General features: G+C 41.7%; 1 protein-coding gene across 1 annotated transcript in view; it reads right to left on the minus strand.

Annotated features, from left to right (window-relative positions):
* The window catches only part of csmd2 (CUB and Sushi multiple domains 2), a 153,093-nt gene that overhangs the window by 95,273 nt on the left and 40,728 nt on the right, over positions 1 to 17,092 (minus strand). The window contains exons 4-5 of the mRNA XM_058046312.2: positions 16,044 to 16,238; positions 11,535 to 11,742 (exon numbers count right to left, since the gene is read on the minus strand). Of these exons, the coding sequence (XP_057902295.2) occupies positions 11,535 to 11,742; positions 16,044 to 16,238 (403 nt within the window). The remainder of the gene's footprint in view (positions 1 to 11,534; positions 11,743 to 16,043; positions 16,239 to 17,092) is intronic.

Genomic DNA, 17,092 nt, shown 5'->3' on the forward strand with positions numbered 1-17,092 from the left:
CTCTGATCCCCTGCCTTCTTTCTGTGTTATGCGATGACATATTCATATGTGTCTGCTTTGCTTTACTGTTCACTGTGGCAATGACAGCTAAAACTAATAGGACTATAGACATTTCCCAAGTATGAAATATAATATGTGGTTACTGTTTCGGCTTGGGAGTATGTTTTCCCAATCACTGTTAAAAATTTTTATCATTTTGTCCATGTTGCTCAACAGGCTATCCAAGTTATCTCGAAATGAAAATGTCCCATTTGTGTTCTTTCATTACACTGAAGAGAATGGCAACCTTCACCATTAACCACATTAACCTTCCGTGACGTCAAAAAAAAAAAAACACTAAAGAGACAGCTAACACAGGCTTGTATTGCCGTCTGTTATGATTTTTATCCATCTATTTCCAATTTTAGCATTTATTCCTTATCGGCCACACTATCATCAATCACGCTAAGGGAAAAAAAAAAGCCATGGAAAATGACTCTCTTACACATCAGCCATGACCAATTTGTCATGAGAAAAAAAAAACTCATCCAATTAAAAAGTCTATCTGTCTGCCTCAGTCAGCACTGACCTTTCACCCACCCCCATAGCTTTGATATAGACACTGTCACGCTGAAGGGGTGTGCTATGATACATAACATGGGAAGCAAATGATTGACTTTACTTTTCTGATAATATATCGTCTGTTATTCATAAATGAATAATATTCCTGTGCAGTGGAAGGATCTTAGAATTAATGATTAGCTTCACCAACATATTGCATTCTATACGGTATATAAAATGGATCTCTATGTAGGACAATGCAGTGGTTGCAATATGTGAGCGCACACATCCCGGCCTTATTATTTCTTGCTGTAGATGAATGCAGCCTTAATATCCCATGTCATTAGACTGCGTGGCCAATAACTATAGGCTGCAAAACCCAGGAGATTATTTCATAATTATAGAGACAGCGTAATCACATACAGGAGAGATACTTAATATGGTACTCTGGTGCTTTGTTCTTGTTTGAAGAAAAGCTGTGACATGAAACAATGGCGTAAAAGCCATGCATCGCTCTATAGATATTTGTTGCAAATGAATAATATTTTGTAAATTATTGTAAAGTGTTAACAGTTATTGCAATATTCAAAGTAAATTAAAGGGATTAGACCATTTTGAGAGGCCATCTTAAATTCGGGCCAATAAGGTACATGTTCTGGAGGATGGATGGTGGATGTATGTGTTTTTTCATAAGGCTTAAGAAACAGAGACTGGAAAGTAGTGCAGCTATGAATAAAATACGCTTATATTTTCATATGATTTGCTACTGAACTCCCATGAGGGCACATTGACACGTTGTACGAACACGATTAACAGAGTAACATCTCAAAGACTCCCAACAACTAATACCACATCAAGTGCATGGTAAAGCTTGTACTTTTCACAGTGACTCGGGCAAAAAAAATTGTAAAAAATCCTGCATTTGATACCTCGCGGCCGTCAGGGCGTCACCGAGCACGCCTTCTCCTTTCCACAGTGAATGCGATTACAGTAGCTGTGACGGAGACCTTATGTTAGCTGTCAATCAGCATCCGCTTTTCTCTAACAGAGCGCCTGCAGCACCGCAGTCACATGGGGTGAAGTGTAATGTGTGTATGCTGCCATCCTCAGTGAGTTGGGACAAGGCCTCAAGGGCTGTGCGTGGCTCAGCTCTTCCGGACTAAAATGGGTCAAAGAGCGTGTTGTGTTAATTATTTAACACTTACACACATTTCAATGGGATTAGTAGCACACACAGACTCCAAGAGGTGCTTTAAAACAAATAAATAAATTATACTATGGTCTATTATGAAGTTTAGTGTATATAATATAATAAATCAATCATCTGCCAATAGTTATCCCCCAGTTATTTCTAGTGTGTCTATGGCTGGTATGTACAAAAATGTACTGTATTCCTTTTTTCCTCAATCACACCCAAAATTCCCAATGGACTCAATTAGCTGCAGCTGTAAAACTGTATGATATGACCTGCCCATGAGCACCAAACTGCCTTCCCCCACTAAATATACGTCACTTTTGAGCATGCATGCCTCCATGTTTTGGGATGTGCAAAACTCTTCAAGCAGCAGTGTGTGCGCTCAATAAGTAGCATCAAGTGCTTGGTAAGTGCTCTAGACAGGTTGAAATAATGCAATAGTATACACTGTGGAATGAAGTAACACATAGTAAGAGAAGACTGACATTACTTTGCTAAATTGAAAAAAAAATGCAAACGGGAGTCAAATTTGGAGTTGGATTCTGAAAACTACTTAACCTGGGGAACACATTGAGAGTAACACATATGAGCACAAGTTTTAATTACAGTATGTCAGGAACACTTTATTCACTGTGATATGACTACTATATTACATAACGCTAATACAAAGTTGACTATAGGGGTGTTAGTTTACGTCTAGAGGGCTCTAATGATGTTAAAAACACATACATAGACTGTTGTAAATAGACTTCCTATGCTGTACTATGAAAATATTCAATTTAGGAATCCTACTTCATGGATATTGAAATAATGGTTGGGTCTGCAAATGAATGGACAAATCACTAACATCGAGCAGCAGTAGACTATGGTAGGTACCCACTTTATTGCCCTAAATATCTTTATTCTGTGATTTGCAATGCACTGAAGCAAACTGAAGGTTGAATATGTCGCACAAGCAGCTAATTTCTGGATGTTTGTGGGGAAAAAAGTTTGTAGGGAAAAAAAAATCTATGGAATAAGATGCCACGACTTCAAACTAGAACACACTGTGTGTAGTTTACTAATTTCATGGTGTATGGTTCCCAAGTGCTGAGATTGTTGCGTGCATTGAAGTCTACTTTGCTCTCGGCAAGTGTAAAGTTGTTTGAATGAGTTCACCCAATTTTGTAAAGTGAACAGTGAATCGCTTATGTAAGTCACTGCAGTTTTATATATGCATATGAAAAGCATCAGCACAACTTATTGAGAGGGGTCATTATACAAGCATTGCCTGTAAAGTAAACTTTTCAAAAACGCTTATCATGAGCATATTAATTCTGGGCCTTTAAAAATGGTATGATGATACTATGCACCTCTCCAATGATTTATAAAAAGAATTTGCATAAGGTTGAAGTGAGTTTATGTATACAAACACTCATAATATATGACTCAGAAAATCTAAATTTGGCTCTAGGAGTGAGAGTAAGGAGGCAAAACATAAATTAAGCTGTGGCGGTACCCATCTAGACCTGGCCAACTGGCCGTAGTTCTATCAAAGCACCTGATCCTTTCGATGCGGCGTCATGCCGTTTTATGGTCCCTGCAGCAACTCTTTCCCCAAGTGTGTCGCTCACGGCTCCTGGTGTCTAATAACTTCCGGATAATATATCATATCAAATTGGTGCCGCACCGTCACGTGACCTGGTGACGTTGAGACGCTGTGAGATCACACGCAAAAGTAAAGAAGCCTGTTAATGAGTTAATAAGAGCAATCTTTTTCTACAAGGTACATTATAAGCTTGGCACATTTAGTAGCTGAATGCTAAGGTGTACACCACGAGTGTATAGTTAAATGTCAATAATTAATAGACTCACACTTGAATCTCCATGTTGTGTACTTCACCAATTCACTGTGGGACTAACTAGCAGGATGCTGAAACAAGCATTTGCTAAACCAATTCTGACTTGGATTCCTGTACATCAAATCCTCCATAGGTGTTATTAAATGGAGGGGAAACAAAATCAATCACATGTGACAGCGACTGTAGGCAGGGTTAACGGCATGTTGCTGCTCGAACACAGCTCGACTTTGTTGCAGTCTAAATACATGCCTCCTCGTTATATCCAAACTTTTAATAAAGTTCCAAACTCGGGGTCTCCTGCTGTTTCACTTACCCTTTCGGGGTAAGCCTCTGATTAGCAGTGAAGGAAATAGTTGAAATGTGGCAGCAGAGCACTGGCAAACATGGATTGAACATGGATTGGATATCATTACTATTTACATTTAACTAATGAGCCGTATCTAGTGGTTAGTGCTCAGACCTCACAGCTAGGAGACCAGGGTTCAATTCCACCCTCAGCCATCTCTGTGTGGAGTTTGCATGTTCTCCCCATGCATGTGTGGGTTTTCTCCGGGTACTCCGGTTTCCTCCCACATTCCAAAACATGCTAGGTTAATTGGCGACTCCAAATTGTCCATAGGTATGAATGTGGGTGTGAATGGTTGTTTGTCTATATGTGCCCTGTGATTGGACGGCGACCAGTCCAAGGTGTACCCCGCCTCTCGCCCAAAGACAGCTGGGATAGGCTCCAGCACCCTCCGCGACAATCGTGAGGAAAAAGCGGTAGAAAATGAATGAATGAATGAATGAATAATGAGCCGTATTCAACCATAAAATAACATTATTCATTTTATTTAATATATGTTTGTTTGTTTTTTTTATTCCAACTGCATATATACATATTCTATACACTGTTTCTTTGCTGTATTGTGTCTCGGAGACATGATAAGTGGAGTATATGCCGCAACACGATGGGAACTAAAAGACACGAGGTAGAGAAAGTCCAAAATAAAAGAGTGTGTCAGCAGACTGTATGCAAAAAGGAAGCATGACACAGAGGAGCTAAAGGTATTAGTTTTGCCGGCGCTAAAGCCATCCTTCCCATTCCCTCTTCATAGCTTCCACGAAGAGAGAGGAAGGGGGGAAAAAAGGAAAGGCAGAATAATCCCTCTGCAGCTCCATTTGTCTGCGTCACACTGTTGCTGCTATTTATAGCACATTAAGGAAGATTTAAAAATGGTCAGGTGTAGCGGTGCAACTAACGATTATTTTCTTAGTCGATTAATCTCAAGTGTGTTGTTTCGATTAATCGAGTAGGTGGTTAGACCCTCCAGTAGGGTAGGCATTTTAATGGGTGCCAAAATATCCAACATGCTTGGACGCCCATCAGAAACGCTTCACAACATTGATGCAACACAAAACACAAGCCAAACCCAATGGCCTTCCATTGTATTACTAATAAAGTGCAAAGTAGTGTCTCCATGTGCAAGACAGTAACTACACTCTTGGACATGTTGAGCATCCATTGGCTTTGGGTCAAAAGAACCAGCTCTGTTCTCGATCCATATCATTCATGCAAACAACACAATAATTAACCATGCTATGACAAATCACACAGCTTTTCCCTGGTTCACTGGCCACAGCAGCACCTTCCATAATCCTGCACTATCACACAGTCGGGGGAGAATGATAGTCAAGCTAATAACGCCATGATATTAGCAACACTGATGTGCAAAAAGATAGAGCTAGCCAGAGCCAGTGTATAATTCCGCCTGTCCCGGACGACACTAATCCCTTTTTTAATTATTTCCCCACTTACAAAACACACACCCCACATGTTGCCGAGGTAATATAATCAGAACAACTAATTACAAAATGCCAGAGTGTGCAAAGCAAAAAGGTACGCACATTTGATTCAAACAAAATACACACCCAACACCCGGCCCTGGAAATGTCGTGCAGCGAAGTTTAGACAAAGCTTGGGCTTTGGTTGACAGCCTGTTTTGTAATTCTGTCTATAAGGTGAAGGTGAAATACAAGATTGTAAATCGATGATGCTGACAACTTACTGGCACTTTACTAAATCTGGAGTGAACAAATGCCACTTAAGATAGAAGCCCACATGTCACATTTGCTTGCTCATCAAATCCCTTAGTTTGAAGTTTGGCAAACTTTTTCTGCTCGAGTAGGGTGACCATATTTTGATTATCAAAAACCTGAACACTCGCCCCAGAGATAATCAAATGGTACTCAAAGATTGATCATTAAAATTCAAACGAATATTGTGTTAAAACAAGAGACAAATGTGATACAATAGTAAGAGAAAAGTGTATAGTGAAGGTTTTGCAACCTTAAAACCTAATAATTGTAAACAGACGAAGTTGGCTACTTTGTCTATTTCACTTATTGTGGGCTATTTTTATACACTGTACTCCCTTTTGTGAGATACTCTACCTGACGTAGTGGTATCCATTAGGACATTTCACTACTGTCACCTCTAAAAGTTCAACAGTGCACCCTTCCGTACCGACGGCCGACGCTACCTGTCACCCTTGGGCTTCCCACGTGTATTGATGCAGTTGAAAAGAGTTTTTATGGGAGGCACGGTGGCGTGCAGCACCGGTAATTGCCGGTCAAGGCACGTTCACTGGAGTTCATAAAGGTTGCTCTGTAAATATATTCAGGTTGGCCTGGATGTCACCTCATATAAAAAAGTGATGAGTGGGAAGACTGCACACACAAAACCCAACTGACAAACCAGTCCTGCGCTTGCACAGACTATGCAGATAAATACCTAAGAAGCAACAAAGCACATCCGTCGGTGATATTTGATGATAATGGGCATGTAGGAGGACTCCCTCTATATGAGTCATGTGGATCCAAAAGGTAGCCATGACTCATGTCCAATCAGTTCAAGACAAACAAGTTAAAAAAAAATCTATGCAACTCTCGGCCTCTCTTACGGTCCCTCACAGCCCTTTATTAATATCATCCCAAAGCAAATGAATTTGACATAAACTAAATGATTTGAGTTGGCAAGAAGGTGGAATGTCCGACGCCCTTGGCTGCTGTTGTCAAGTTAGGTTACTCTCCAAGATGGACGACTTCTTACGTGCCGTACTGTTGATGTGTTTGTGTTTAGGTTATTCTGTGAAAAGTAGAGGGTTGACAAAAAATAAATAAATGTTGTGGCTGAGCGGTGACCCAGATCAGACTGTGACATCTTGGTGATCTCTGGGGAAAGCCCTGGGACAGGATGATGTTCTGCTGTTACTGCAGCATGGTTGCACACTGAAGATGTTAACATTTATTTGAACACAGATTTGTCTGCTCCGAAAGACGTTGGGGTGTTTTCACAGAGGAACTAGTGAACCTTGCTACAGTCAAAACATCTAAGTTTTCCTGCACTTGCTCTTTAATCTCCGCAAAGTGCTTTTCAGGCTGGCTTACTGACTTTTATTAGCTAATTAATGTTACTGTTTAATTGCAAGGCACTCTCGCATTGCATCGACTATTATCATCATCACAAAACAATCATTATTGGGTATACGCGGCATAAAACCATCATTTAAACTTGTAAACAAAGATATTTCTTTGATGAAAGTATTTGTTATATGTACAATGCACAGCAAAATGTACTTATCCTCCCGATCTAGTGGGTGTGGGTGAAATGTCTCAACAATCCAAGAACCCACTCTACCTCCTGTATTGGAATATTTAATACAAAGAATGATGCATTTTCGGGACAAAACCAGAGTGCCTGGACTGAAGACACTCCCATAGAAGCCCATGTGGTTTAGATATCTCATACGGAAAACTGCATTGTGAGTTTTGAGATTCAGTCTTGAACTTCTTATTCCATCTCCAACTAAATCATGCTGTGTATGTGTCCATAAAGTAGTTATTTCCAAGGTGTCGGTATGCTTTTTAAGCTTATGCGGAGGGCTGTTAAAAGTGATAGATGGCATCCCAGTGGTGCCACGTAAACACACCTAAAGAGACCCAGTGATGTGGTCCATTGCCTTTAACCTCTGCGTGTTCTCTCGCTCTTGCTGGAATAAAGGTTGATGGTAACACATGGCTACACATGCTTACACAGACACTTGGCGATCCAGACTGCGTGCCTCAGGGGAGCCAGTTTACCCTTTAGACTAAACATCACTGACTAAATTTCCGCTCCTGCTGTTTCTTAACAAAACACAGATGATCAACGGTAATTAATAATGGATGTTAATCAGGCGTTGCCAGCCTACCCAACCGTTGTGGCCTAACTGGTCTCGTATTGGCAGGAACAGAGCAAGTTTCTAAAGTTGATGATAGCTCATTTTGCCAACCTATATGTCTATTTCACTTCTCCCCATCACTGTGCAGTTTTACACCATGAGCAATGACAATGAGAGAAAATGCATCAAAGTGTTGAAGGTCTGAGATGAGCCAATCTGCAGCAAGGCACAAGGTTTTGGAGATAACATTGTTGATTGATGACACGTTGCAGATTGAGTCCTCAAGCAACAGCTGCTGCTAATAAATCTTTACTCAGACAAATAGGCTTTGAGGGGCATCGGTGGGCAGACTGGTGACGACAGCTATTGATCCATTGCTCGAGCGCAGACTGATGGGCCAAACTATAGTTTTAGATGTATGAACGCTGACACAGCAAAACAAAAAAGTGACTAGAGACCTCTTTCAAGGATTGGGGTTGTTGTTGGAAAACTTACATACAGTGGAACCTCGGTTAGCACTGAAACACACTCCAACCATATTAAGTTTTCCATAACAAATAATGTCAATTCAATTAAGAGAGTGTCCCAAACATGTTGGAATAGTTCTGATTAAAACTGCGGATCCAGTAGTCACTCATCCGCCAGCTTAGACTTAAATAATGCACAGCAACAACTGTATTATCTTGATCTGCGGCCTGCAGGAGTTTAACCAACGCAATAAACACAACTCACTATTAGTTTACTTTTGTCTCGGATAATACGTTCACTTTCATGATGAGAGCACCACTTAGAGTAAATGACTATAGAATATGTAATGAAAGTGTATAGACTTTCATTAGACAATCAGACCAAACGATTCGCTCAGATGCTTTATGACACGCACATGGTCGAGAGAGCGGGAGAGAGGCAGAAACGCCACAGCACAGTCTAGCCCCTTGTCGACGTGACTGGACTCGTGATACAGGATTGAATTACCAGCAAGGCTCTGAAGCAAAGTGCTTCCAATCCCACAAGTCGACGTTATGAGAAACATCTCACAGCATAACCAACATGAACTCCATCCACTACTACACAGCAGCATCCATTTAAGCACATGTACGGAAAGTATCGCTGTCTGCTGTGCTGATGCTCAGACTGCTTATTTAAATGCTGAAATGGCCATTTTTAAACGCAGGAAAAGCGAACAGACGGCTATAGTGATTTGACACAAATATATAACCAGCAGTGTTTGGGCTGCAATAAATCAAAACCTCAGACCTAAGGGACTCAAAACAAAAAGTTGAGGCTTTTATCTCCAAAAAAATGATATGTATTGATATTGCTTTAGCTCCAAACCCAAATAATCTCCGGGAAGTTAAAAGCTGTTCCAGAGACTGCTCAATCACTCAGGTGAGTCAACTAAACAAACAATCAATACATAGCAGTGCTTTCCAACAACAATGTCTCTCTCTCTCACTCACGCACACACACACAGAGATTGAAGTTACCCCCCCAAGAGTGAGACACATCAGCAAAGCAGGGGCCATCCACACGCTCACTACATGTCACAGTCGTGAACCAGCAGGGTTAGGTTTAAAAAGAAGTCAAAGGATGCACAAACAAGAACAATTTACTTTTTTTGTCTTAACTTCCGACAAGCGCTTCCTTATCTCTATTTTGCAGTGCTGAAAGACTGACTTGCTTTTAACATCTCAAGCAATGTTCGAAGATGCAAGTGCATTAGGGCGCTTTGCAAAACAAAGTGCTACCCAAAACCAAAAAAAATAAGTCAAATATATGTGAGTTCCACTTAGACGCAAATGGGCGAATGAGTATCTGGCAATTGGCGAGTGTTGGGTATTTACATTGCCTTAAAGTGGACGGAGATGGGGGAGAAAATCAATATGGATGCAAACAATGCAATTGTAGAGGAATGCATTCCCCTGGGCGAGCAGCACTCACAAAGATCTATTAGGGTAATTCCTTGTGGAGGAGGAACTGGAATTTCTTTCTTTTTTGCAAGACCTTTCCACTGTGACGCTTAATCCGCATGCATATTTCTGAAGACTGCCTGCTGCCTTTTCTGAATCCTAACTCTGCAGGGCTGTCAATCAAAGCATGGGTTTGTGTGGTAAACTACAATGTAAGAGGACAAGCTATGTGATGAAGATTTCTATAGCTGTGTGTAATGTAGGTGACCATACAGAAGGAAGCAGAAAAGATAATAATAATAATAGGGTGAGGAGCTCACTCATCCTGGAGGGGCTCAGAGTAGAGCCGCTTCTCCTTCACATCGAGAGGGGCCAGTTGAGGTGGCTCAGGCGTCTAGTCCGAACGTCTCCCTGGTGAGGTGTTTCGGGCATACGAAGCCGGGAAAAGGCCCCGGGACAGACCCAGGACACGCTAGGGGGATTATGCCTCACAGCTGGCCTGGGAATGCCTTGGTGTCCTCCCAGTGGAACTGGAGGACGTGGCTGGGGACCAGGAAGTCTGAGCTTCCCGACTGAGACTGCTGTCCCGCGACCCGGATAAGTGGAGGAAAATTGATGGTATGAGCCCCTTCTCTCCAAAACTGGGCCACATTGCAATGACAACCAGCTGATAGGTAACCCTATCAAGCATTTGTAGTAGAGGAGTGAAAGGTGTCCCAACATCCACCAGCTGAAACTTTTACAGATACAGTATGTCTCCCGTGTTGCTGGTTTCTCACTAGTTTCACTTTCTTTTCAAGACCGTGAATCAATTCCACAGGTGCATCACTACAAACACCCACGCAAACATCTACCACAGAGTTGGAAGGCTCTGTGGAGATTTGGATGCCCCAACACAACACAGAAACGGAAAACAAATCAAAGACTAGGACAATAGGCTGATGACATTGTCGAATGCGCAAAAGAAGCACTTTCCACCTCAGGGAGTCTGGGAAGTATCTCAAAACTCCAGGCCGTCATTCAAAGTGACTTTCATATCGAACAATCCTTTGTTGTGGGATAGTTGATACAGTTCTCTCAAGGAAGTGTTTATGCGGAACTACCAACTGAGTCTATTGTCCGGGTTTCTGCTTATGACGCTGACTTCAATTGTCTTTCCTAGTTTAAAGAAAAGCTCTTGATGCATACCTGCATTGTTTGATGGCCGCATCCATGCATACGACTTCTTTGTCTATATGCGTCGAGCTTGCTAATTACTTCCTGTGCTGAGAGTGTTGTCATCATGAGTGGGAGCTGCCACAGATGGTAAGAGGACCACGCTGACACCATGATATCCTAGCTCTTCATCGTTAGAGCTGAGCATGTGTGTTGTTGTACACTGACTAATTGAAAGGATAAACGTGTGTGAGTGTGTGTGTGTGTGTATGAATGACAATGGCAATTTAAACCCACATTTCACATGATACACACTAATGGGAGAAAGCTGTGACAGGCATAGGCAATGATTCTTATGTTTGTTTGTTTTCGTTTTCAGAATACCCCCTGCAACTAACTGAACAATCTCTTAATTGATTCGACTTCAGTTAATACAAACCAACCTACTGTAGCTATTATTACACATTCTCTCTTGTCTCTCTCATGTGGACAGTCGTCAAGTTTAAACACAGGAAGTGAAGATTGATTAAGCTCTGCTTCTCACTACTCCTTTTCAGACATTTTAATGTAATAATTAATGTAACTTGTGTCCAAATAAAACAAGCGCCATGACCTCCTCCCCATTTAAAAACCACACATCATCCCGAGCTCAGTGCCGTCTCAGTCAATGAAAGAAATGCTGACAACTCACCACTGCGACGAACCCTCCGTGCCGCTGACCTCCAGCAGGTCGTAGTCGTCCTCCAGCTGAAAGTCAGAGAAGACCAGGGCGATGGTGTCTCCTGGCTCGGCTAGCACGGTCCAAGTGCAGTCAGCATTATTGTGGTACTCAGCAGGATAATTGGGAGTGGTGATCACCCCACTCTGTCCTCGAAGTGTACCTCCACACCCGTCGTCCGCTGTAAAGAGGAGGAGAAATAAATTGTTAAACAGTACAACAATATCTTGTTGGGGCAAATAATTGGTTAAATTTGGCAATAAGTGAAGTAGGATTCCTAATTATAAATAAAATTTTTGTAGGTAGAGAACCTGTTTATATGCTTCTAAATATGTTTAACATTATTAGAGTGCTCTAAACATGAAGTAACAACCCTATAATAACCTTTAAACTCATATTGTGCAATATGGGAGAGCCATTGAAGACATGCATAAGACAAGCTCAAATGAGTTGATGTAAAAGTCTTTTGGTGGGGCTCCGACAGGAAGTGACATCAGGGGTTCAGAGCTGAAATGCAATGGAAGACTGTTGTTTCAGTGATCAAGTCTGGTTCCTGTGTGTCTCACCGAACATGAGTCTTCCGAATGCCTTGGATTTGGATGTTACTTCATTTACTATTTGACTTAATAATACACCATAGTCAACTATGAAAAAGTTCTGATTATGCATTAATTTATTTTGAAAAACCATACCAGAGTGAAAACACAAAATTCTAAGTGCGGTGTGATGAGGGACAATAAGAAGAACAACAACAAAAAGAACCGTTTTCTTTCTCAAATGAAGTCTGGTAACTAAGGAAACAGCCTTGAATCTCTTCAAAGCACAGATCCATACAGAAAGTCCATCTAAGCATTATGTACAGAGAAATGAAGGGGACATGCTACTATACTTTATTGGACATTGTGAGTAAAATTAATGTATCCACTGAAACGTTTTATGCCTTCTCCTTTTCCCCAAACGCCAGCCCTCCACAAAGTTTTATGGGAACTGGTTAAGTCATTTGTGCATGATCCTGCTTCAAATAAAATTAGCATCAGGATCCAAAATACATTCTGTATCATTTCCAAATGGTTAGTCAGGGTTGTCCAGCAGGTGAAAAATGACAAATAAAATAGTTCATTGTGTTTCATTTGTTGTTGTGTTTATGGTCATGTGAAAAACGTTCACTGCACTTATTTTTCTGATACATTCACTACATTAAACCCCAAATCTTGACCCCATAAGTCAGCGTTCTACAAAACACCCACTGTAACTTTAAGCATCAATAAATCTGTTACACACCTTAAGGGGACTGATAATCACTTTTCTCTAAAATTTGAGCAAGCCGCCATCAAACATGTCTTTTTGCAGCGGCACCAGCGCTGCTCACTTGCTTAAACACAGATTGCCTTGATTTTTTTGCATATTTTTTTTTTCCTGGTGGAAAATGATCTTAGTGGGACACAAATACTTGAGCATGTTGTTCCTTAAATGTTCAATGTAGGGCAGAGAGAAGCAAATTGATTTAAAAAAAAAATGTGCAAGGAGATGGATTAGAATGCATGATGAAACATGATGCAACATGGGGAGACATAATTACAACCTTATTAATTCAGATTTGTGTTCATTAAAGCAGCTCTTGTCTGTGTGAGACTATTTGAAAGACGCATTTAAATACATACATATATAAATATATGTACATACACATATGAAACCCACCTATAAAATTATCATTTAAAAAGGCAATTTCTTGTATTGAGTATCATAAGCACTACTGACATGTTAATAATAATAATAAAGATGTATATGTATGTCACAAAATGCCCCAACATGACACTTCCCCCCGTCAATCTAGTGTGGGGCTCATCAGTGGGTGGCCGGCTAGATCTGTCTGTCATCCATCCTACCTGTCACCACGGCAACCCCCCAAGGGAGGGCAAGAGAGTGTAGAGACAAGCGGAAACCTGTGAGGTGTGAACTTAAATGGGAGGGAAACCGAGACAGAAGAAGGAGAAGACAGGTGACATGCCAGGACGGGTGAGCGAGAAGTGAAGGCTTTGGGGGAATGACGAAAGGCAGATATGGTGGGAGGGGTGACGGTTGATCGCTGCAGTGCATGGGAGTGACGGCGAGAGGATGACAGCAGGCGGAGGAAAAGATGAGGGAGAGCATTGAAATTCCACACAAGCTGGTTTCTCTACACTTGAAGGGAAGCATCTGACTCCAAACTTCACCTCTGTATTGTTCTCTCTATTTTGCAGCTGCCACTAGCCAAAGCAAGCTCCATATGGATGCTGAAAACTAAAAGAGACACCGTATAATCATCAGAAACCAATGCAAAGTCCTACATCTGAAGGGAGCAGAGACACATTCTCTTGTCTCCAACTGTAGATGTCAGAATGCTTCCTATGGTTGCATATTTTCTGCCAGTCACTTAGGATTTCATGGTTCTCCAGAAAGGGGGGAAAGCTACTTCAGTTCCTTTGAGTACCATGGTAAGAATGAATATAGGAGGGTGCTTTTGCTCAAAATGCATTCATACATACTCGCTGCCAAAAATAAAAAAAAATGATTGACTTGAACTTTTAGAAAAATATAAATTTACTAAACAGATATGCTGCATACATCCATTTATCTTTTATGCCGCTTATCCTCACTAGCGTCACCGGGGTATGCTGGAAACTATCCCAGTTGACTTGGGGCGGCAGGCGGGGTACACTGTGAACAGGTCAGCAGCCAATCACAGTATTTTGGCCGCTAAACAAGTGGGAAAATTTTAGCTCAAATTTTGACTGTTAACCAAAACATGCGCTAACCAGGGCAGACGTTGCCCAAGATATAACTGTATATTGGACGACCTCATAAATAGTCAATTGAGTATGGGTGTATGTTTACACCAAGCAAACACTAAATCAAAGCCAGAGAACACCATATTAGTCATTAAATGCCATCAATGGCTTCTCCTCAATTATAGGTCAACTGCCCGAATGGCGCAAAAGCGTTTGGCAGGCTGCTCCGAACAGCAGATTGTGGGCTCTGCACTGCGTGGAAACTGGAGTGTCATTAAGAATTCTCTTATGCATTGAGGAGATGCCTTCAGGCGTACATGTAGGATTTTATGTGCTACTGGGAAACTTGAATTAATCACCAGAGAAATTGCCAGCTTCTACAACGTGTATGTAATTTTGGCTGAGGAGGTGACAAAAATCACATCCTTGAGTGCCCGAGGAGTCTGGCTGAGCATTGTTGAGGAAAATGAAATAGCAGATTTGGGTTCTAAATGGCAAGCTGGTGGTGAATTATAAACAAAGGTGGGGAGAAAAAAATGACACGTCGATGCAAAAACGAATTCATTGCGAAGAAGTATTATTAAAATGCATGCAATCTGATTTTGCATTGTACAGGCATGTTCTGGTGTGGGTGTGTGTGTGTGTGTCTGCCGGCCATGTGCGCTCATGTGTGGGCTTCCTGACTCCTGGCCTGGATGCAGATGGCTCAGTGTCTGAGCTCCCCGCTCAGCAGGCACACTGACACAACCCATCACTGGTGATACTCTGATCCACGTGTGCATGGATTTAAATACATGCAAAGTGAGAGCTTCTACAAGGATGATTGATTGCAGCATAATCGCCTATAGTGAACCATGTCCCCCAAAAAGAAAGAAAAAAATGGTGTCAACGTGGGTCAGACGGTCCAAACTGGCAGGTGTTGTTGCTGCAGGGGGGGTTGTCTGACTGTGAGGAGGGACAACTGGCATGTGCGCCTGACTGGGAGCAAACATATGAGGTCCTGTCATGCTAAATAAGATATCAGTATAAGCACAGGGCACAACCGAAAAGGTCCCCCACCCATCACCAGGAGAATAAAATGCAACAGCGGGCAAACAGACTATAATGTTTACACTCTTAGTTGCTATGAGTGTAAATTGATAATGCAGTGCAAAACGTATTTGATTTCTGGAGTTCATTTCAGACCAAGAGGCCAATTAAATGCTCAGGATGTTTTTACAATTTATTTGTTAATACTAACAGTGTAAAAGCAGTAGTTTACAATATTAATTTTTTTTTTTTTACAATTTATGAAAGTTTATGGGGCTGCACGGTGGATGAGTGGTTAGCACGCAGGCCACACAGCTAGGAGACTACGGTTTCCTCCCACATTCAAAAAACATGTTAGGTTAATTGGTGACTCCAAATTGTCCATAGGTATGAATGTGAGTGCGAATGGTTGTTTGTCTATATGTGCCCTGTGATTGGCTGGCCACCAGTCCAGGGTGTACCTCGACTCTTGCCCAAAGTCATTTGGGATAGGCTCCAGCATAACCCCACAACCCCAATGAGAATAAGCAGCATAGAAAATGGATGGATGTATTGATTAAGAAAGAGTCCTGCTATACCAAACTCCACAAGACAAATTATGCAATTGTCTGAATTTTACCAATGGTGTTAATTATTTTTTTTTTTTTACAAAATCTGACTAAATTGTACACAATGCCGCCAATACCTCTGCAGTAGGGAAGGGGGAAATCCCATGCAGCAGTTCCAGCTGAAGTGGCGAGGCAGGACAAGGTGGTATGACCCTCCAATACGTAGCCTGTGTTGCAGCTGTAGCGTATTTTGTCTCCGATGTTGAACGTGGACCCTTGTTGATGGCCGTTGAGAAGCAACCCAGGATTACCACACGTGTAGCTGGGCAAAGCTGCAGGAAACAAAGAGGCAACATTGTTATATTCCTTTAAGCAACATCGTTGGCAATGGGATGCAAACATTCCGATGGTGATAGCTGCACATTACCATCAGCCAGTCGCTCATTAATGCAAAATTGACTGTCTCCTCTCGACCACTAATTCTCACATGCAAATAAGTCATCTTTGTGTTGACCTTGGGTAATTATGTGTTTTTATGCAAATTGAGTTTAAAGTAAAGGAGGGTCCAGCCAAGCTTGGACCTCGTCTCCGTTCCATATTCTAGTAAAAGGCACGTCATTGCAGCGTTCTCTGCAGTCAGTGGGTACATAATTGCAGAATGGCTGTGCCTATTTTACGAGGAAGATGGTTTCATAGCAGGCCGAACACAAGGTCTTTAGAGAGCACGGCCAGAAGAGTTATTTGTACAAAAGTGTGTATTGCGACTTTAGTCCCGTGCGGCCCCACACACACAAAGCAAGAGAGCTGGCCAGAGCATGTGCTGGACTTTGGATGCAACTCTGTATCTCAGCAGGGACTCAGTAGAGGACAGAATGACTTGGACGCCGTTACAGTTTATTGGCATTGCACCCACACCGCACTCACTACCAGTTCAAATCCTTTCAGCATTAGAATGCATCACAAATGGTTTGTTTCTGAGAGGCTCTTTGGTCATCTTGGTAGCACAGGCTTGTTTGGTCATGTCCATTTCATGATATTTAATCATCTTTAACACACAGAAAGGCTTTTGAAAGTGACTTTTATAGAACTACATTATGAGGAGCAGCAGTCACTCCAAGTCACGCCGCTTAGTTTTGTTTGTGTTGAGCATTTGCCCTCCAACAGTATCCAACAAGGACAGATCTCA

This window comes from Doryrhamphus excisus, linkage group LG7 (assembly GCF_037039965.1).
Source record: "Doryrhamphus excisus strain RoL-2023G ecotype Guam linkage group LG7, RoL_Dexc_Guam_v1.1, whole genome shotgun sequence".
Taxonomy (NCBI): Eukaryota; Metazoa; Chordata; class Actinopteri; order Syngnathiformes; family Syngnathidae; genus Doryrhamphus; species Doryrhamphus excisus.